The 23,159-nt window shown below is 45.0% G+C and overlaps 1 protein-coding gene across 1 annotated transcript in view; it reads left to right on the top strand.

Annotated features, from left to right (window-relative positions):
- Window positions 1–23,159, top strand: part of LOC137346420 (multidrug and toxin extrusion protein 1-like) — a 159,157-nt gene that overhangs the window by 107,197 nt on the left and 28,801 nt on the right. The window contains exon 13 of the mRNA XM_068009874.1: window positions 14,112–14,179. Within this exon, the coding sequence (XP_067865975.1) occupies window positions 14,112–14,179 (68 nt within the window). The remainder of the gene's footprint in view (window positions 1–14,111; window positions 14,180–23,159) is intronic.

The following is a 23,159-nucleotide window of genomic DNA, read 5'->3' as shown; positions in this document are numbered from 1 at the left end:
AGAGGATTCGAGTACAGGAGCAAAGATGGCTTGCTGCAATTATACAAGGCCTTGGTGAGACCACATCTGGAGTATTCTGTACAGTTTTGGTCTCCTTATCTGTGGATGGATGTTCTTGCTATGGAGGGAGTGCAGCGAAGGTTCACCAGACTGATTCCTGGGATGGCAGGACTGACGTATGAAGAGAGATTGGGTCGATTAGGCTTGTATTCACTAGAGTTTCGAAGAATGAGAGGGAATCTCATAGAAACCTACAAAGTTCTAACAGGACTGGACAGAGTAGATACAGGAAGGATGTTCCCGATGGTGGGGGAGTCCAGGACCAGGGGTCACAGTCTAAGGATAAAGGGTAAGCCATTTAGGACTGAGATGAGGAGAGATTTCTTCGCCCAGAGACTGGTGAACCTGTGGAATTCTCTACCACAGAAAGCAGTTGAGGCCGAATCATTAAATATATTCAAGAAAGAGTTAGATATAGTTCTTAGGGATCAAGGGATATGGGGAGAAAGTGGGAACAGGTTACCGAGTTTGGATGATCAGCCATGATCGTATTGAATAGCAGAGCAGGCTCGAAGGGCCGAATGGCCTACTCCTGCTCCTATTTTTCTATGTTTCTATCCTTCACCAACTGGCTTTCTGGAATAGAATGTGGTAGCAGAGAATGGTTGCCTAAAAATAAAGTTTGAAAGCAAAGAAAAAAATTCAGACATAAGATTACAATCCTACGAGTCATTGTGAGAAATGTTAGAAAGCAATTGAAAATTGTTGGGGTTTGATTACCCTCCAATGTTCTCAGAGCCCGAACCATATGACCAGTGGATGAATGAAGTGGATATATGGACAAGTATTGGCCTTGGCATTGTCGCTTCCTACCCAAAGTAAATCAGAAATGAAGTATTTTGTGAGCTGGATAGTGATGAAGGTTTGGACCTTCAATTAGAGTTCTTGAATGAAATTTACAAGGTAGATAATCTATCAAATGCCAATGAGGCATGGCCAGACTTCAGTAGATTTTGGTCTATGCCATGCAAGAATACATCATGGACTCTAACAGACTATATAAAAGATTGAGGAAGTTCAATCTGGGGAGCCCTAGATCAGTGCTAGCATTTAAACTCTTGGAGTGTGCTAAGGTGTCTCGTATGGACAGGTTTTAATTCATGTTTGGTTATTGGAAAAAGATTCGCTGTTGGATCAGATGCCTGCTGCCTTGAAATAAATCCTGGGAAAACAGCCATTTCCTTCAGCTTTGGAAGAGTTACAGACCAGTAGAATGAGGATGCAAGCACCATTAGTAGATCTAGGTATTACAGCAGAAGACAGAATTGAAACAGTGAATGAATCCCAGAAATGCCCAAGGAACAGTGCTTCAGGTGTGACACAAAGTATCATTATGAGATGAACTGCCCAAAGTGGAGAGGCAGGTCCCTTGAATTGACACGAGACAGAGAAATCTGAGACAGAAGATGAAGGTAATGATGAATACAAACAAATTGTACGAGTCACAAGAAGTTTTAGCCCTGTGATTAATCTGTTAGTCACAGATTTGTTTAACTGTGCTGTGCTAGGTAGTGCTTGCACTTCTACAGTATGTGGAACAGATTGGTTAAAATGTTATCTAGATTCATTCAGTAGTGAGGATAAATGCAAGGTTAAGACAGAAAAGTGCTACTTGCTTTTGGTTTGGCAATGACACCACATTAACGTCCCGAAAGAGAGTTGTAATTCCATGTCAAATAGCTGGTGTAAGCCATTTTATCAGTACTGATGTTATCATGTAGTCATCTAGTCTCGAGTGAAATACCTTTGCTGTTGAGTAGATTTTCTATGAAAAAGGCATAAATGAATCTTGACATGGAGCAAGATAATTATTTTTGGAAAGCCAGTGGATCTGCAGTTTACCCAGTCAGGACATTATTGTATCCCCTGAACAAAATCTGACACTTCTCATCAAAGTGTCAGATAATGGCATCAGGTGATAAGAATCAGTGAGAAAAGAAGCAAATTGTCTTAAAGTTACATAAACAATATGCTCACCCAACTGGTCGAAGATTAAAATCCCTGATAAAGGATGCAGGTGTGGTTGATGAAGAATATACAAGGCTTAAAGAAGAGATTAGTGAGAAGTGTGAAATCTGTAAAAGGTATTGGAAGACACCACCATGTCCTATTGTAAGCCTTGCATTGGCAAGTGACTTTAACAAGGCTCTTGTCATGGGTCTAATGATATGGAACAAGGACAAAAATATTTTCATTCTACATTTTTTGAACTGATGACCATATTTACAACAATACTTCAGAAGGACAAAAGGGTGATTATAGACAAAATCATGGAGAAATGGATAAGGACTGGACTTAGGGCACCAGCAAAGTTTCTGACTGATAATAGAGGGAAATTTTTTAATGACGAGTTCAGAAAAATGTGTGAAAATGCGAATATTATGGTCATGAATATTGCAGCTGAAAGTCCAGTGATCGATGAAATGCTGCGCAAAATTTTAGCTGATCAACCATTCGGCAAGTTGACAACTACCCTGGCATGGGTGGATCATGCAAAGAATTCATTTCAGATGGTTGGAAGATATAGTCGCTATCAATTAGTCTCTTGGTGAAATCCCAAATTGCCTTCTGTGCTGTGTGATGGTCCTCCTGCCCTAGAAGGTACTACAATTGGTTCCATTTTTCTGCACATTTGAATGCTTTACATGCAGGGAGATGTGCTTTCATCAAGGCTGTGGTCTCAGAGAAAATTCAGAGCCCTCTGAGGCATCATAGAAGACCAGCTGAGACAGAATTTAATTCAGGAGATTTGGCATATTATAAAAGAGAGGGTTATAGGGAATGGAAAGGCCCTGGTCAGGTACTAGTTCACAATGGTAAGACAGTAGTTATCAAACATGGAAATCAAACTGTTATGGTTCATTTTTCACGATTAATCAGGAGAAATTCCACAATCTCTGTGCAGCTGATAGAAGTAAATGAGGCTTCTTGTACTTCTAATGCTCATGCATTTGGTGATGAAGGTGTTGAAGAATGGAATACAGTAGATCAAGGGCTGGATAGTGGTAATGTGAGTGATCATGACACACAGAACAGAGTTATCACATCCAAAGACCAATTGCCCAGAATGGGTACTCGGGTGACATGTATTACAGTAGGGTCTAGTGATTGGAAGGGTGCGACAATTGTGAGGCGAGCTGAAAGAGCTACTGGCAAATTTAAATATTGGTTGAATGCTCAGGATAATGGCCAAGAAGTGAGGACCCTGGACTGGCAGAATGAGGTGAAAGAGCAGAAAGTAAGAAAGGGCAGTGGAAAATATTCATAGTGGGTCTGGAAGTTATTCATGCATCAAAAATGATCATGTAGTGGAGAAAGAGCCTCCAATAGTGTGATAGGAAGTTTTTATAGTTGTAGTCCTGACAGACATCAAAGTGCAATAGACACTGCAGCTTGAATAGATTACACAACTAAGTAAAGGCTACAGAACAGCCTCAGAATAGAACTAGAAGCACAACTGCTCATGACTGTAACGTTTTCATGGCTGCCAATAAACTTGAGGAAATGTGAACAGAGGTGAAAGAATGGGAATGAGATAGTTGTAGAACCTGAGCCCATCAATCTATTTCCACTTCTGCTCTTTCTCTTTTATCTTTTTTTATCTTTACCTCTCCTGGACTCTCTTCCATTGTAGTGCCTCCTTTCACTTCTCCACTCTCAGGTACTTTGTCCTCCCAGGGCTGAGCAATCTCACAACCAACAGATCAGATCTAAAATAAAAGGAAAATACTGCGGATGCTGGAAATCTGAAATGAAAACAAAAAATGCTGGAAATACTCAGCAGGTCTGGCAGCATCTGTGGAGAGAGAAACAGAGTTAATGTTTCAGGTCAGTGACCCTTCAGAACTGGCAGATATAAGAAATTTAAAAGAATTTAAGCAAGTAAAGCGGGGGTGGGGCAAGAGATAACAAAGGAGAGGGTGTAGATAGGACAAGGGCACAGAGAATAACTGACCAGAAGGTCATGGAGCTAAGGCCAACAATATGTTATGGTGTGTTGAAAGACAAAGCATTAGTACAATATGTTAATGGACTGAAAACTGAACAGGCACATGCATAAACATGAAAAAAACAGTAAGTAGGCACAGTAGAAACAAACTGAACAAATTAAAATAAAATAAACACAAAAAAGAAAAAAGATAAAGGAAAAAAATTGAAAATAAAAGTAAAATGGGGAACCCATCATGCTCTGAAATTATTGAACTCAATGTTCAGTCTGGCAGGCTGTAGCATGCCTAATCGGTAAATGAGATGCTGTTCCTTGAGCTTGCGTTGATGTTCACTGGAACAATCCCAGGACAGAGATGTGAGCATGAGAGCAGGGGGGAGTGTTGAAATGGCAAGCAACTGAAAGCTCAGGGTCATGCTTTCGGACTGAGCAGAGATGTTCTACAAAATGGTCACCCAATCTGCATTTGGTCTCTCCAACGTAGAGGAGACCACATTGTGGGCAGCAAATATAGTATACTACATTGAAAGAAGTACAAGTAAATCACTGCTTCACCTGAAAAGGAGTGTTTGGGGCCTTGGATAGTGAGAAGAGAGGAGGTAAATGGGCAGGGATTACACCTCCTGCAATTGCAGGGGAAGGTGCTGTGGGAAGGGGATGAGGTAGTGGGGGTAATGGAGGAGTGGACGAGGGTGTCGTGGAGGGAACGATCCCTTCAGAATGCTGACAGGGAAGGGAGGGGAAGATGCGATTGGTAGTGGCATCACGCTGGAGGTGGCAGAAATGGCGGATGATGATCCTTTGGATATGGAGGCTGATGGGGTGGAAAGTGAGGAGAAGGGGAACCCTGTCGCAGAGCTGGGAGGGAGGGGAAGGGGTAAGGGTAGAGGTGCGGGAAATGGCCCAGACATGGCTGAGGGCCCTGTCAACCACAGTGGGGGGGAATCCTCAGTTGAGGATAAAGGAAGACATATCAGAAGTGCTGTCATGGAAGGTAGCATCATCAGAGGAGATGCGTCGGCGATGGAGATACTGGGAGAATGGAATGGAGTCCTTACAGGAGGCAGGGTGTGCAGAAGTGTAGTCGAGGTAGCTGTGGGAGTCGGTGGACTTATCATGAATATTAGTAGACAGCCTATCCCCAGAGATGGAGACAGAGAAGTCGAGGAAGGGAAGGGAAGTGTCGGAGATGGACCATGTAAAGGTGAGAGAAGGGTGGAAATTAGAAGCAAAGTTGATAAGGTTTTCTAGTTCGGGGCGGGAGCAGGAAACAGCACCGATACAGTCATCAATGTACCGGAAAAAGAGTTGGGGGAAGGGGCCTGAGTAGGACTGGAACAAGGAATGTTCGACATATCCCACAAAAAGACAGGCATAACTTGGACCCATGCGAGTACCCATAGCAACACCTTTTACTTGAAGGAAGTGGGTGGAGTTGAAGGAGATGTTGTTCGATGTGAGAACAAGTTCAACCAGGCAGAGGAGGGTGGTGGTGGGTGGGGATTAGTTGGGCCTCTGTTCAAGGAAGAAGCAGAGAGCCCTGAAACCATCCTGGTGGGGGATGGAGGTGTAGAGAGATTGAACAGTGAAGAGGAGGCGGTTGGGGCCAGGAAACTGGAAATTGTCAATATGACGTAGGGTGTCAGAAGAGTCACGGATGTAGGTGGGAAGAGACTGGACCGGGGAAGAAAAGATACAGTCAAGATAGGAAGAAATAAGTTCAGTGGGGCAGGAGCAGGCTGACACAATGGGTCTGCCGGGACAGTCCTGTTTGTGGATTTTGGGAAGGAGGTAGAAGTGGGCTGTCCAGGGTTGTGGGACTATGAGGTTGGAAGCTGTAGAGGGAAGATCTCCAGAGGAGATGAGGTCAGTGACAGTTCTTTGGACAGTAACTTGATGTTCAGTGGTGGGGCCATGGTCCATAGGGAGGTAGGAAGAAGTGTCTGACTTTTTTTTATATATTTATTTTTTTGTGTGTTTATTTTATTTTATTTCATCTTAGTTTATTCAGTTTGCTTACCACTGTTTTTTTCATGTTTGTACTTGCGGATGTTCAATTTTCAGTCCGTTAACACCCTATCTGTACTAATGCTTTATCTTTCAACACACCATTAACATATTCTAATAAAAGCAAAATACTGCGGATGCTGGAAATCTGAAATAAAAACAAGAAATGCTGGAACCACTCAGCAGGTCTGGCAGCATCTGTGGAAAGAGAAGCAGAGTTAACATTTCGGGTCAGTGACCCTTCTTCGGAACTGACAAATATTAGAAAAGTCACAGGTTATAAGCAAGTGAGGTGGGGGTGGGGCAAGAGATAACAAAGGAGAAGGTGTAGATTGGACAAAGCCAAACAGCTGACCAAAAGGTCATGGAGCAAAGGCAAACAATATGTTAATGGTTGCCAGTTCTGATGAAGGGTCACTGAACTGAAACGTTAACTCTGCTTCTCCCTCCACAGATAATGCCAGACCTGCTGAGTATTTCCAGCATTTCTTGTTTTTATTTCAGATTTCCAGCATCTGCAGTATTTTGCTTTTATTATAGATCAGCTCTGCAGTCCTGCCACATCCAGTTGTGAATGGTGGTGGACAATTAAACAACTAACAGGAGGAGGAGGCTCCACAAATATCTGCATCCTCGACAATGGGGGAGCCCAGCACATCAGTGTAAAAGACAAGGCTGAAACATTTGCATCCATCTTCAGCGAGAAGTGCTGAGTGGAGGATCCATCTCAGCCACCTCCTGAAGACCCCAGCATCACAGATGCCAGTCTTTAGCCAATCGGATTCACTCCATGTGAAATCAAGAAATGGCTGAAGGCCCTGGATACTGCAAAGGCTATGGGCCCTGACCATATTCCGGCAACAGTACTGAAGACCTGTGCTTCAGAACTAACCGCATCCCTAGCCAAGCTGTTCCAGTACAGCTACAACACTGGCATCTACCCGGCAATGTGGAAAATTGCCCAGGTATGTCCTGTACACAAAAAACAGGACAAATTGAACCCAGCCAATTACCACCCCATCAGTCTACTCTCAATCATCAGTAAAGTGATGGGGCCGTCGACGGAGCTATCAAGCAGCATTTACTCAGCAATAACCTGCTCACTGACGCTCAGTTTGGGTTGTGCCAGGGACACTCAGCTCCTGACCTCATTGCAGTCTTGGTCTGAACATGGGCAAAAGACCTGAACTCCAGAGGTGAAGTGAGAGTGACTGCCCTTGACATCAAGGCAGCATTTGACCGAGTATGGCATCAAGGAGCCATAGCAAAACTGAGGTCAATGGGAATCAGGGAGAAAACTCTCTGCTGGTTGGATGGTTATGACTGTTGGAGGTCAATCACCTCAGCTCCAGGACATCACTGTAGGAGTTCCTCAGGGTAGTGTCCTTGGCACAACCATCATCAGCTGCTTCATCAATGACCTTCCCTCTATCATGAGCTCAGAAGTGGGGATGTTCGCTGATGATTGCACAATGTTCAGCACCATTCACGACTCCTCAGATATTGAAGCAGCCCATATCCATATGGAGCAAGACCTGGATGATATCCAGTTGTGGGATGATAAGTGGCAAGTAGCATTCATGCTACACAAGTGCCAGACAATGACCATCTCCAACAAGAGAGAATCTATTCATCTCCCCTTGATGTTCAATGGCATTACCATTAAATGCCATTGAATACCCCACTATCAACATCCTGGGAGTTACCATTGACCAGAAACTAAACTGGACCAGCCACATAAATACTGTGGTTCCAAGAGCAGGTCAGAGGCTGGGAATACTGTGGCGAGTAACTCACTTCCTGTCTCCCCAAAACCTGTCCACCATCTACAAGGCACAAGTCAGGAGTGTGATAGAATATTCTCCACTTGCCTGGATGGGTGAAGTGCCAACAACATTCAAGAAGCTCACACCATCCAGGACAAAGCAGCCCACTTGATTGGCACCCCATCAACATTCACGCCCTCCACCATCGATGCACAGTGGCAGCAACGTGTATCATCTGCAAGATGCACTGCAGCAACTCACCACGGCTCCTTCGACAGCACCTTCCAAACCCGTGACCTCTACCACCTAGAAGGAGAAGGGCAGCAGATCATCACCATCTGCAAGTTCCTCTCCAAGCCACACACCATCCTGACTTGGAACTCTATCACCATTCCTTCACAGTCGCTGGGTCAAAATCCTGGAACTCCCTTCCTAACAGCACTGTGGGTGTATCTACACCCCAAGGACTGCAGCAGTTTAAGAAGGCAGATCACCACCTCCTTCTCAAGGGCAATTAGGGTCAGGCAATAACTGCTGGCCTAGCCAGTGAAGCGCACATCCCATGAACAAAAAAACAAAATTCCCTACCATAACCCTTCAATACTCCTCGACCTTGTTGCTCTCTGGCTGCCTTCCCAGGCTTGAACCTCTATTCGAAAAGCCTACAGCTTCTCTTGGTGCCTCTCTAGGCATCTTCCGACAGGCTCATTCGAGGCACTCAGCGATGGTTCACTGTGAGCAGCAACCCTAATTGTCCATCCCACTTGCTCATCAACCTTGCCATCCAGTGCACCCGCTGGAGGTGAATCTTGCCAATCTCCTTCCTGTCCAACCTACCCCTCCCACTGCTGACCCTGTGGACTCTGCCAGTGGATCAGCTCTCACCACCCCTCTGCGCATCTCCCTCCAGAATGACCATTCATTTGTGAACAAGACCCTTGCTGTCCATGAACTTATTGTGGACGATTATATTGACATCATAGCCTTAACAGAAACCTGGCTGAGGGGGTGATGAAACCTTCCCCCTTAATGAAGCCTCCCTGCCGGCTACATCTTCCACCATTTGCCCCATCAAGACCGTGGTGGTGGTGGAGTGGCACTTATTACCAGGTCACACCTTGGCCTGACCCCCTCCTCCTCTGGCACTTTCTCCTCCTTTGAGCATCTCATCTTGTTCCACCCCTCTTACTGCTCTTTCAAAATTATCGTTATCTACCGCCCTCCCAGATACGATCAAACTTTTATCACTGAGAGATCTTCACTGCTTTCCTTCCTCGGCCTCTGCACTGAACGACTTCTCATCCTCGGTGATTTCAATATTCATCTCAGCTCTCTGTCCTTTGTGTTCACTGCCCTCTTATCCTCTTGAAATCTCTCCCTCCATGTAAACTCCCCAGCCCATATTCGTGGCCACTCCCTCGATTTTGGCATCTCACGTGTTCTTGCTAGTTCCATCGTATCAATTACAGAGAAGGCCATCTCTGATCACATCCTTGTATCACTCCACCCACATCCCCTTCCACTCCCCAATCCTACCTCATTCTGTATCCATCCCTGGAAAAAACTATCCCCCGATTCACTTACAACTGCACCTTCAAAATCCCACCTGTCTCGCCTTTGGTCCTCCGTTCATCACAACATTATTGCAGCTACTGATTTGCTCACCTGAACCCTCACTTCCACCTTTGATACCCGAGTTTCCAATAAAACCATTACTCTCTCTCTCTCTCTCTTACCCTGGCCATTGCCCCAGTATGACCCTCAACTCAGCTCCCTTAACTCCAAAGGATGCAGATTTGAAAGGATATGGCGGACAATGGGTTTAGCCATCCACTGCCAGATCTGTCTGAACCACTTATAACACTTTCAGGTCCTGCTCTCGTATATTAAAACTGCTCACTATTCCAGGATCATCTTGGAATGCAAAAATAACCCACAGCTTCTTTTCTCTGCTGCAAACCATCTCCCAAAACCCCTCTCCCCTCTTTCCTTCACCCTCCCCTCCGATAATAATTGTGAGGAGCTCATGGACTTCTTTGTCACTAAGATTGAGACCATCCGATCAGCTGCCTCTGCTGCGTCCCTCCCTTTCACTTGCTCACCTGGGCAAAATTCCTATCAAGCTCCCCCCGGCCCTACCGTGAACTTGTATCTTTTTCTAGTTTCTCTCCAATCTCCCCTCATGCCCTCTTCGAGCTCATCTTGTCCAAGAGACCCACCTCCTGTTCCCTCGATCCTATTCCCACTAAACTGATGACCACCCAACTTCCCCTCCTGGTCCCCATGTTAGCCAATATTATAAATGGTTCTCTCTCTTTGGGTGTTGTCCCTCTGCAATTTAAATCGGCCATCATCAACCCTCTCCTCAAAAAAAACCCTTGACACCACTGTCCTTGCAAACTACTACCCCATCCCCAACCTCCCTTTCCTAAGTCCTTGAACGTGTTTTCACCTCCTGTAGCTGTTCCCAACTTTCCCGGAACTCCAGATTTGAATCCATCCTATCAGGTTCCCACCCAGCCACAATACCGAAACAACTCTTATCAAATTCACAAATGACATCCTATGTGAAGGTGACAAAGGGGTAAACGATCCCTCTTCATCTTTCATGACCTGTCTGCAGCCTTTAACATGGTTGACCATATCATCCTCCTCCAATGCCTCTCCACTGTCGTCCAGCTGGGTGGGACTCCTCTCTCCTAGTTCCATTCTTGTCTCTCCAATCGGAGAATCACTTGCAATGGGTTCTCTTCCTGCTCTTGCACCATTACCTACGGTGTCCTGCAAGGATCTCTCCTTGGCCCCCTTCTATTTCTCATCCACATGTTGCCCCTCAGCATCCCAAAGCACAGGGTTAGTTTTCACATGTATGCTGACAACTCTCAGCCCCCAGGATATTTTGCGTGGGGGCTCATTTAAAAGGAGGGGGTGGAGTGGCCGCCCCCGATGACGTAGAGGGGGCTGCCGCCGTGTCCCTGGCAACAGCGTCCGGCGCCACAGCGCAGGCACCAGTGCCATTTTTAAAGGGCTGCAAGCCCTTAGAATTAATAGTAATTTTTAATATAGTATTTCAGTGCATTTAGTGTAAAATTGCAGTAAATGATGAAGACCGTTTTCCACCTGCCCCCCAATGTTTGTTTTCAGGGCAATATGAAGAACATGATTTTTATTCCCAACCCCAACTTTCTGCCCCAACCTCTTACTTTTGCCCTTCAACTCCTTCCCACCATTCCCACAGCCAATAAAATCGTTTTCCCCGATCCCCCAGCCCTCAAAATTTTACTCCTCCCCCTCCCCGCCAGTTTCTCACCTTGGATCTCCATGCGGCGTTCCGATTGCACGCGAGTTGCAATCCGTTGCCGTAAAATTGGCGTGTTTACAAATTTAGGATGTCATCCTGGAGAATATCATCTTGAAGTAGATGAGAGGATGAGACCAACTCAGCATCTGCCGAAGAAAGTTCCAGCTGTTCTCAAGGCCTGCCTGAAAGACAAGATAGAAGAGCAGGAAAAGAAGGGAGTAATCAAGAAAGCGACAACCCCTACAGAATGGATTAGCAGAATTGGAGCAGTGAAACAACCTGGAAAGATGAGAGCGGGCGGGGGGGGGGGGGTGGCGGAGTGGAAACGAGCGGGCGGGGTGGGGGGCAAGTGGGTGGGTGGGCGAGCAGGCAGGGGGAGCGGGCACGCGGGCGAGCGGGCAGGGGGAGCGGTCGAGCAGGCAGGGGGAGCGGGCGGGCGAGTGGGTGGGGGAGAAGCGAGCAGGTCGGGAGGGCAAGTGAGGGGTTGGGGGGAGCGGGCGGGCGGGGGGAAGCGAGTGGGCAGGGGGTGAAGCGAGCAGGCGGGGGGGCAAGCAGGTGGGCGGGCAGGCGGGCAGGTGGGTGAGTGGGCTGGGGGGACCGGGCGGGGTGGGGGGCGGGGAGCGAGCGGGCACACCCACCACCACCAAGGTCTTCGCCCGCGCCCTCCCCACTTCTCCCCCGTCCCCCACCCCCGCTCTCTGCCCGTGTTACACGATGACGTCATCTGCGCATGCGCCAACCAGTCCTGGCAATGCGGAACGCAACGCATGTGCAGAGAGCAGGAGCCTGTCTGCACATGTGTGCATTTGCCGCAGTCTGATGACGTCAGCGGCCAGCTGCGTTGTCAATAATCAATTTGAAGTTTATTTGCATGTTTTTAAGTTAATTTTAAATATTAAAATGAAGGCCTCACTTCTGAGTGGCGGGGCGGGGCGGGGGGAGGGGGTGAGGGGTGCGCACACCCATGCCTCACCGCCGCCGGTTAAATGCAGCAGGGCCTTCTTGGCCTTGGGGGTCAAGGCGGGCCTTTCCCGGAAGAATTTTCTGGGCCCCCCTGCCACGACCACCGATATCGGAGGGCTGGTAAAATTCAGCCCGATGTGTGCAATGCAATTGCAGAGACTGACGAGAATAACGAACTGCAAATGCATGAGAACAGTTGTGTGCATAGTGGGTAACTTGGACAACTCATAGTGCCAATGTTAATGTAGGCATTTTTTGGGTGTTTTTTTCTATGAAAAGGGGGATGTTTGGGATAGAAATGCAATACTGTAACAATGTGTCTCCTGGCTTGCTGTAGTCATGTGACCGCTACCATGAGGCACTAACTGTAGGCATCCATCAGAGGGCAGTTCAATAAAGACACAGTATATACACAAGACTGTTTTCCTGTGAGCTTGAAACACAGATTAAGCTTCCAAAGAACATGAAATTAGTCATTTATAGTGATGCTTCACACGCTAATCTTCCTGATGAGAATATGAGTGCAGCTGGTTTCATAACATTTCTGGGGGCAGGGGGGAAATGGGAAATGTTGTCCTTTAGCTTAGGAAGTTAAGAAAATAAAAAAAGATTGTTAAAAGTACTTTGGCTAGTGAAACAATGGTTCTCGTGGAGGCAGTGGATATAGGATTCTTTCTGTCAAATATTTTAAGTGATATTCTAAGCACAGGGCTTAATGAAGATAGTATCCCATTGAATGTTATGTAGAGAATTGTTCATTTTGGAATAATGTACACTCCAGAAAAAGTGTGATTGAGAAAAGGTTACGGATTGACCTTGCCAGCTTCAATCTAATGCTGGAAAGGAAATCTCTTAGTCAATAGGTTGATGCAAGTCATCAGCTGTCTGATTGCTCTATGAAAGGAAATGCCTGTCTGAAGAAATTGTTAGGGTCCTAGAGGAGGGATGAGTCGTAATGTAATGCTTTGTATAGAATATGGAAGTTTTCTTTGATCTGTTTTGAAATTTTGTTTGTGTGAGTTAACACTAAGCTTTTTATTTCAAGAGAAAGAAGGAAATCCGTTCATTATATATCAAGTGCATATAATTTTACGCAGGTAGAGGGCATTAATTGAGGTTTCTCTTGAGCACATTTAGAGAGACATTTACTGGAACTGTAGAGTGGTTTAGTTAGGAGGAATATGCTTGTAATATTTCACTCTGTAAATAAAGGTTTGACCGAGTCAAGATTGGCTGCTGTGCTGTCCTTCATCAATTGGCTTTCTGGAATAGGATAGTGGGAGGACAGCAGGGAATGTTTTGCAAACCAAGTCACAGGAACAGTCAGACCTAACAGGTAATTCAGGAGAGTATCCTGTCTATATTGGAATTGCTCTATCAGTGTGAATGTTAATTGTATTATTTAGAAGGTAATATCATTGTCTTGTATCCATTTCACTCTTGCAGTTTATGATGGGATTAAATTGGACAGCTCTTTCAAATGACCAGCACAGGCACAACAGACTGAATGGTCTCCTTCTGTGCTGTAAGATTCTATAATTCTACATTGTCTCAATCCCTCAATATATTACTGCTCTGTCGCACATCCTAGACTGTGCCTATCATTCCATATTAAATCAAACAAATCTTAAATAAATGAATGTTTTAGCACATGGCACCAGAGAGTAAGGGTCAATTCAGTACTCTGCTGAGTTACTGATCTCACATGGGCTGCCATGGGGAGTAGCAGCTTGGAGGCCAGGCACTGCTCTTCAGAGGCGGAGACAATCAGAGGGGAAGCCATTATCAGACCATTCTTATTACATCCTGGCAGCGGCTTCTGAGCAGCATCGGCAGAATCCTGGAATCCTATCACCCCCCCCATCCTCTCAGATGGAGCTCCCAGGAAGGGAGGAAGATGAGGGATGGGTAATTAGAAGGGGCACTGACCCCCTACCCCCAAAATAGAAGCACAAGAGATTTGTTTTGAGTGTGTAATTTACAATTTTACATAATTTATTTTTCTCTCAATATTAGTTTGCTTTAATGCAGTTTATATTACTCTTTGTTCCCTTCCTGTTCACAGGGTTAATTAATGAAGTTCAACTCGGAGCCCAGACTATTATTTTTCAGATTTTAACAGCAATGTGCATGGTAAGGTGAAGATTCTGTTCTTACAGGCCTAATGAATGTTTAACAGAACAAGGAAACAAAATTACTCTTCACACCTAGAGAATGCATCAAATGAATGTTGGAGTCATACCAAGTACAAAGGAAAATGATTGTGTTTGTTGGAGGTCAATCATCTGAGCTCCAGGACATCACTGCAGGAGTTCCTCAGGGTAATGTCCTAGGCCCAACCATCTTCAGCTGCTTCATCAATGACCTTCCTTCAATCATAAGGTCAGAAGTGGGGATGTTCGCTGATGATTGCACAATGTTCAGCAACCATTCGTGACTCCTCAGATACTGAAGCAGTCCGTATAGAAATGCAGCAAGAACTGGACAATATCCAGGCTTGGGCTGATAAGTGGCAAGTAACATTTGCGCCACACAAGTGCCATGCAATGACCATTTCCAACAAGAGAAAATCTAACCATCTCCCCTTGACATTTAATGGCATTACCATCGCTGAATCCCCTGCTATCAACATCCTAGGGGCTACCACTGACCAGAAACTGAACTGGAGTAGCCATATATATATCGTGGTTACAAAAGCAGGTCAGAGGCTGGGAATCCTGCGGCGAGTAACTCACCTCCTGGCTCCCCAAAGCCTGTCCACCATTTACAAGGCACAAGTCAGGAGTGTGATGGAATACTTTCATGGGCGGCACAGTGGCGCAGTGGTTAGCACTGCAGCCTCACAGCTCCAGGGACCCGGGTTCAATTCCGGGTACTGCCTGTATGGAGTTTGCAAGTTCTCCCTGTGTCTGCGTGGGTTTCCTCCGGGTGCTCCGGTTTCCTCCCACATGCCAAAGACTTGCAGGTTGATAGGTAAATTGGCCATTAGCAATTGCCCCTAGTATAGGTAGGTGGTAGGGAAAAATATCGGGACAGGTGGGGATGTGGTAGGAATATGAAATTAGTGTAGGATTAGTATAAATGGGTGGTTGATGGTCGGCACAGACTCAGTGGGCCGAAGGGCCTGTTTCAGTGCTGTATCTCTAAACTAAACTAAACTTTCCATTTGCCTGGTTGGGTGCAGCTCCAACAACACTCAAGAAGCTCAACACCAGCCAGGACAAAGTAGCCCGCTTGATTAGCACCTCATCCACAAACATTCACTCCCTCCACCACCGACGCACAGTGGCAGCAGTGTGTACCATCTACAAGATGCACTGCAGCAACGCACCAAGGCTCCCTAGACAGCACCTTCCAAACCCACAACCTCTACCAACTAGAAGGACAAGGGCAGCAAATACATGGGAACACCACCACCTGCAAGTTCCCCTCCAAGTCACACACTGTCCTGACTTGGAACTATATCGCTGTACCTTCACTGTCGCTGAGTCAAAATCCTGGAACTCCCTTCCGAACAGCACTGTCGCTACACCTACCCCACATGGACTGCAGCGGTTCAAGAAGGTGGCTCACCACCACCTTCTCAAGGGCAAGTAGGGATGGGCAATAAATGGTGACCTAGCCAGCGACACGCATATCCCATGAATGAATAAAACAATTTTTAAAACGTTAAACAATCTTTTTTATTGCACTGCAGTAAGGGAATCTTCACTATTGATGATACAAGTGACATCCCAGTATTAGCTGTAAGTCAGGAAATGGAAGGGAAGGAGCAACTCAAGAAAATTACAATCACCAGGGAAGTGGTACTGAACAAATTGTTGGAGCTGCGGGCTGACAAGTCCCCAGGTCCTGATGGACTTCATCCTAAGTTATTAAAAGAAGTGGCTAGTGCAATAGTTGATGTGTTAGTTTTAATTTTCCAAAATTCCCTAGATTCGGGAAGGTTCCATTCGATTGGAAAATAGTGAATGTAACTCTTTTATTTAAAAAGGGAGGGAGACAGAAAGTAGGAAACTACAGGCCAATTATCTTAACATCTATCCTAAGTAAAATATTAGAAGCTATTATTAAAGACGTTCTAGCAGGGCATTTAGAAAATTCAAGGGAATCAGGCAGAGTCAACATGGTTTTATGAAAGGGAAATCATGTTTAACCAATTTTTTGGAGTTCTTTGAGGGAGTTACATGTGCTGTGGATAAAGGGGAACCGGTGGATGTATTGTACTTAGATTTCCAGAAGGCATTTGATAAGATGCCACATCAAAGGTTATTGCAGAAAATAAAAGCTCATGATGTAGTGGGTAACATATTGGCATGGATAGAAGATTGGTTAGCTAACAGGAAAAAGAGTAGGCACAAATGGGTCATTTTCTGGTTGGCAAGATGTAATGAGTGGTGTGCCTCAAGGATCTGTGCTGGGGCCTCAACCTTTTACAATTTATATGAATGACTTAAATGAAGGGACCGACGGTGTGATTGCTAAATTTGCTGATGACACTGAGATAGGTAGGAAAGTAACTTGTGAAGAGGATATAAAGAGGCTACAAAGGGATATAGATAGGTTAAGTGAGTGGGCAAAGACCTGGCAAATGGAGTATAATGAGGGAAAGTGGGAAATTGTCCACTTTGGCAGGAAGAATAAAAAAGAAGCATTTAATCTAAATGATGAGAGATTGCAGAGCTCTGAGATGCAGAGAGATCTGGGTGTCCTTGTGCACGAATCACAAAAGGTTAGTATGCAGGTACAGCACATAATTAGGAAAGCTAATAGATTGTTATCATTTATCACAAGGGGAATTGACTACAGAAGTATGGAGGTTATACTTCAGCTATACAAGGCATTGGTGACACCACATCTGGAGTACTGTGTACAGTAGTGGTCTCCTTATTTAGGGAAGGTGTAAAAGCATTGGACGTTGTACAGAGAAGGTTTGCTGGACAAATACCTGGAATGGGCGGGCTGTCCAATGAGGTCAGATTGGAAAGGTTAGGCGTGTATCCGCTGGAATTTATAAGAGTAAGAGGCGACTTGATTGAAACATATAAGATCCTGAGGGGTCTTGACAGGGTTTTAGAGTCATTTTGTCATCGAGTTATACAGCACAGAAACAGGCCCTTCAGCCCATCGTGTCCATGTTAGCCATCAAGCACCTAACTACTCTAATCCCATTTTCCAGCACTTGGCCTGTAGCCTTGTATGCTGTGGCATTTCAAGTGCTCATCTAAATACTTCTTAAATGTTGTGAGGGTTCCTGCCTCTACCACCTTTTCAGACAGTGCGTTCCAGATTCCAAACACCCTTTGAGTGAAATTTTTTTTCTCAAATCCCCTCTAAACCTCCTGCCCCTTACCTGAAATCTATTCTCCCTAGTTATTGACCCCGCCACTAAAGGAAAAAGTTTCTTCCTATCTAACCTATCAATGCCCCTCATAATTTTGTATACATCAATCATGTCCACCCTCAGCCTTCTCTGCATAAGGAAAACAACCCTAGCCTATCCAGTCTCTCTTCATAGCTGAAATGCTCCAGCCCAGGCAACATCCTGGTGAATCTCCTCTGCACCCTCTCCAGTGCAATCATATCTTTCCTGTAGTGTGGTTCGCAGAACTGTACACAGTACTCCAGCTGTGGCCCAACTAGCGTTTTATACATCTCCATCATAACCTCCCTGCTCTTATATTCTATGCCTCGGCTAATAAAGGCAAATATCCCATATGCCTTCCTAACCACCTTATCTACCTGTGCTGCTGCCTTCAGTGATCTATGGACAAGTACACCAAGGTCCCTCTGACCCTCTGTACTTCCTAGGGTCCTGCCATCCATTGTATATTTCCTTGCCTTGTTAGTCCTCCCAAAATGCATCACCTCACACTTCTCAGGATTAAATTCCATTTGCTACAGCTCTGCCCATCTCACCAGCCCATCTATATCATCCTGTATCCTAAGGCTTTCCTCCTCACTATTTACGACACCACCAATTTTCGTGTCATCTGCGAACTTACTGATCATACCTCCTATATTCACATCTAAATCATTAATGTCACTGCAAACAGCAAGGGTCCCAGCACCAATTCCTGTGGTACACCACTGGTCACAGGCTTCCACTCACAAAAACAACCCTCAACCATCACCTCCTGCCATTAAGCCAATTTTGGATCCAATTTGCCAAATTGCCCTGGATCCCATGGGCTCTTACCTTCTTAACTAATCTCCCATGCGGGACCTTATCAAAAACCTTCCTGAAATCCATGTAGACTACATCTACTGCTTTACCCTCATCTACACATCTAGTCATCAGCTCAAAAAATTCAATCAAGTTAGTTAGACACGATCTCCCCCTGACAAAGCCATGCTGACTATCCCTGATTAATCCCTGCCTCTTCAAGTGGAGATTAATCCTGTCCCTCAGAATTTTTTCCAATAGTTTCCTAACCACTGGCCTGTAATTACTTGGTTTATCCCCGCTACCCTTCTTGAATAATGGTACCACATTTGCTGTCCTCCAATCCTCTGGTACCTCTCCTGTAGCCAGAGAGGATTTGAAAATTTGTGTCAGAGCCCCTGCAATCTCCTCACTTGCCTCACATAACAGCCTGGGATACATCTCATCTGGGCCTGGGGATTTACCCACTTTTAAGCCTGCTAAAACAGCTAATAATTCCTCCCTTTCAATGCTAATATGTTCAAGTATATCACATTTCCCCTCCCTGATCTCTACACCTACATCGTCCTTCTCCATAGTGAACACCGATGAAAGTAATCATTTAAAACCTCACCTATGTCCTCTGGCTCCACACACAGATTGCCACTTTGGTCCCTAAGGGCCCTACTGTTTCCTTGGTTTCCTCTTCCCTTAATATACTTATAAAACGCCTTGGGATTTTCCTTTATCTTGCCCGCCAGTGTTTTCTCATGTCCCTTCTTTGATCTCCTAATTACTTTTTTAAGTACCCCCCTATACTTTCTATACTCCTCTAGTGCCTCCGCTGTTTTCAGCACTCTGAATCTGCCATAAGCCTCCTTTTTTCCCCTGATCTAATCCTCTATATCCCTTGACATCCAGGGTTCCCTGGACTTGTTGGCCCTACCCTTCACCTTAATGGATATATGTTGGCTCTGAACTCTCATTATTTCCTCTTTGAATGACTCCCATTGGGGGTCTGATGTAGACTACAAGTAGCTGCTCCCAGTCCACTTTGATATTGGGGAAGTTGAAATCCCCTACTATTATTACCCTATTATTTTTACACTTCTTTGGGATTTGCCTACATATCTGCTCTCTGACTGTTTGGAAGCCTGTAGTACACTCGCAACCAAGTGATTGCCTCCTTTTTGTTTTTAAGTTCTACCCATATGGCCTCATTTGAGGAACCTTCTAAGATATCATCCCTCCTTACTGCAGTAATTGACTCCTTGATCAACAGTGCAATACAACTTCCTCTTTTACCCACTCCCCTGTGTGGCCTGAAGATCCCATACCCTGGAATATTGAGCTGCCAGTCCTGCCCCTCCCTCAACCATGTCTCTGTGATAGCAATAATATCATAATCCCATGTGCTAATCAATGCCCTCAATTCATCTGCCTTACTAGTAAGACTCCTTGCATTAAAATTGATGCAATCCAGTCTTGCATTTTTCACTTGTGCCTTAACAGGTCTATATTTGCTCTGCCTTCCAGACTGACTCAGTTTCTCTTCTATATTTGATTGTGCATCATCCCCTATTGTACCTCCACTCTGTATCCCATCCCCCTGCCAAATTAGTTTAAACCTCCCCCCCCCAACAGCACTAGCAAACCTCCCAGCAAGGATGTTTGTTCTCATTCTGGTTCAGATGCAACCTGTCCAACTTGTACAGGTCCCACCTTTGCCAGAAACAGACCAAGTGATCCAGGAAACTAAAGCCCTCCCTCCTGCACCATCTCCTCAGCCACACATTCATCTGCTCTATCCTCCTATTCCTATCCTCACTAGCACATGGCGCCGGGAGTAGAGAGAGATACAGCACTGAAACTGGCCCTTCGGCCCACCAAGTCTGTGCCAACCAACAACCACCCACTTATACTGATCCTACATTAATTCTATATTCCTTACCACATCCCCACCATTCTCCTACCACCACTAGGGACAATTTACATTGGCCAATTTACCTATCAACCCGCAAATCTTTGGTTGTGGGAGGAAACCGGAGCACCTGGCGGAAACCCACGCGGTCACAGGGAGAACTTGCAAACTCCGCACAGGCAGTACCCAGAACCAAACCCAGGTCACTGGAGCTGTGAGGCTGCAGTGCTAACCACTGCGCCACTGTGCCGCCCCAGAGATTACAACCTTTGAGGTCCTGTTTTTAAATCTGTTACCTAGCTCCCTAAATTCTTATTGCAGGACCTCATCCCTCTTTCTACCTATGTCATTGGTACGAATGTGTACCACAACCTATGACTGTTCAGCCTCCCCCTTCAGAATGTCCTGCAGCCGCTCCATGACATCCTTGACCCTAGCACCAGGGAGGCAACATACCATCCTGGAGTCATGTTTGCGGCCACAGAAACGCCTATCTGTACCCCTTACGATAGAATCCCCTATCACTATAGCTCTTCCACTCCTTTTCCTCCCCTCCTGTGCAGCTGAGCCACCCATGGTGCCACAGACTTGGCTCTTGCTGCATTCCCCTGAGAAGCTATCCCTCCCAACAGTATTCAAAGCAGAAAATCTGTTAGAAAGAGATTTGGATGCAGGGAACTCCTGCACTACCTGCCTAGTTCTTCTATGGATGTGAAACGGATGTTTCTCCTTGTGGGAGAGTCTAGAACTAGGGGTCACTGTTTAAAAATAAGGGGTCATCCATTTAAGATAGAGATGAGGAGAAATGTTTTCTCTCGGTGGGTCGTGGGTCTTTGGAATTCTCTTCCTCAAAAGGCAGTGGAAGCAGAGTCTTTGAATATTTTTAAGGCAGAGGCAGACAAATTCTTGATAAGGGGTGAAAGGTTATTGGGGGTAGGTGGAAATGTGAAGTAATCAGTTCAGCCATGGACTTATTGAATGGCAGAGCAGGCTTGAGGGGCCAAGTGGTCTACTCCTGCTCCTAATTCATATGTTTGTATGGGACTATTCCACTCTTTGGAACCAGATCCAGTACAGCTCACCTGAACTGTAGAGACAATGCACCTTCAATAATACCACTAAATCTGTTTATTAAGTTGCAAACCACACACTTAAATAGCCACAAAAATTAAAGGAGGCCATTCAGCCCAGTTTTGCCTGCAATCGTGCTAGCTCTTCAATTGGAGCTATCCTCGATAATCCCATTTCCTGTCCTTTCATCACATTGTTTTATATTCTTCCTTTTCAAATACTTACCTAATTCCCTGCTAAGTGATGTTATGGTCTCTTCTCCAGTAGCTCCTTGTGCTATAGTATTCCATGTTCGAATGACGCTCTCTGTGAAAATATTTCTGATAACGCCTTCCCTTTGTTTTTCTGATGTTAATTCTGAGCCATGCCTCCTTGTTACTGAGTGAAAGCAATTTTCATCAATTACTCTCTGAAAACATTTTGTATTTTAGAAATTCTCGATCAGATTCTCCTTCAAACCTTTCTGTTCCAGTGATAGAAGGCCCAATTTTTCAAGCTGTTGTTTGTGGCTGTAGCATAAGATCACAAGGAATCGGAGCAGGAGTAGGCCATATGGCCCCTCGAACCTGTTCTGCCATTCAATTAGATCAGGTCTGATCTTGGACCTTAATTCGACTTTCCCAATGGATCCCTATATCCCTTAATTCCCCATACAGTCCAAAGGTATATCTATCTCAGTCTTGAATATAGTCATTGAATGAGCATCCATAGCCCTCTGGGGTAGAGATTTCCAAAGATTCGTAACCCTGTGAGTGAAGAAATTCCTCCTCATCTCAGTCTTAAATGATTGACCTTTTATCCTGGGAACATGTCCTCTAGTTCTAGAATTTCCAGCCAATGAAATGGCCTCTCAGCGTATACTCTGTCAAGTCCCCTCACAATCATAAATGTTTCAGTCAGATTACCTCTCATTCTTCTAAACTCCAGACAGTATTTTCTATTCTTCCTACCGGTCAATAACCTCATAGTTCCCTCATTATACTCCATCTGTCACCTTATTTCTCACTCACTTCACTTGTCTATATCTCTTTGTAGCCTTTATGTGTCATCCTCATAGCTTACATTCCTGCCTCACTTTGTATCATCAGCAAACTTGGACACGTTATTCTCGGCCTCTTTATCTAAGTCATTAATATAGATAGTAAATAGCTGAGATTCTGGCACTGATCATTGTGGCAAAACACTAGTTACAACCTGGAAATGCCCTGTTTATGCCTGCTGTCTGCTTTCTATCCAGTAACCAATCCTCTATCCATGCTGATATTTTTTGCCAAACCCCATGAGCCCTTATCTTATGTAATTGCCTTTTTTGTGGCATCTTATTGACTGCCTTTTGAAAATCCAAATATTCCACATCCACTGGTTTCCCTTTATCTATGCTGCAAGTTACATCCTCAAAACTCCAATAAATTTGTCAAACATGATGTTCCTTTCAGAAAACCATATTGACCCTGCATAATCCTATTATGATTTTTGAAATGCTTTGTTAGCACCTCCTTAATAATAGATTCCAGCATTTTCCCAACAACTGATGCCAGGTTAACTGATCTGTAGTTCCCTGTGTTTTCTCTCCCTCCTTTCTTGAAGACAGGGTTTACAATTGGTACCTTCCAATCCACAGGGAACGTTCTTGAATCTAGGGAATTTTCCAAAATGATAACAGATGTATCTACTATCTCCGCAGTCTCTTCCATTAAAACCCTAGGAAGTAGGCCACCAGGTCCGGGGAATTTATTGGCTTTTATTCGCATTACATTTCATAATTGAGGTTAATTAGTTTAAGTTCCTCACTCTCATTAGTCCCTCAGTACCCCATTATTTTTGGTATGCTTTTTGTGTCTTCTACTTTGAAGACAGATACAAAGTATTTGATAAACATTTCTGCCATTTCCGAATTCCTCATTATAATTACCCCTGTTTTAGCCTCTAAGGGATCAATGTTTACTTTTGCTTTTCTCTCCTACCCTCTCTTTTCT

The sequence above is a fragment of the Heterodontus francisci genome, chromosome 30, assembly GCF_036365525.1.
Source record: "Heterodontus francisci isolate sHetFra1 chromosome 30, sHetFra1.hap1, whole genome shotgun sequence".
In the NCBI taxonomy this organism is placed as follows: Eukaryota; Metazoa; Chordata; class Chondrichthyes; order Heterodontiformes; family Heterodontidae; genus Heterodontus; species Heterodontus francisci.
The sequence above is the reverse complement of the archived record's forward strand: the minus strand, read 5'-3'. Positions and strand labels throughout refer to the sequence as shown.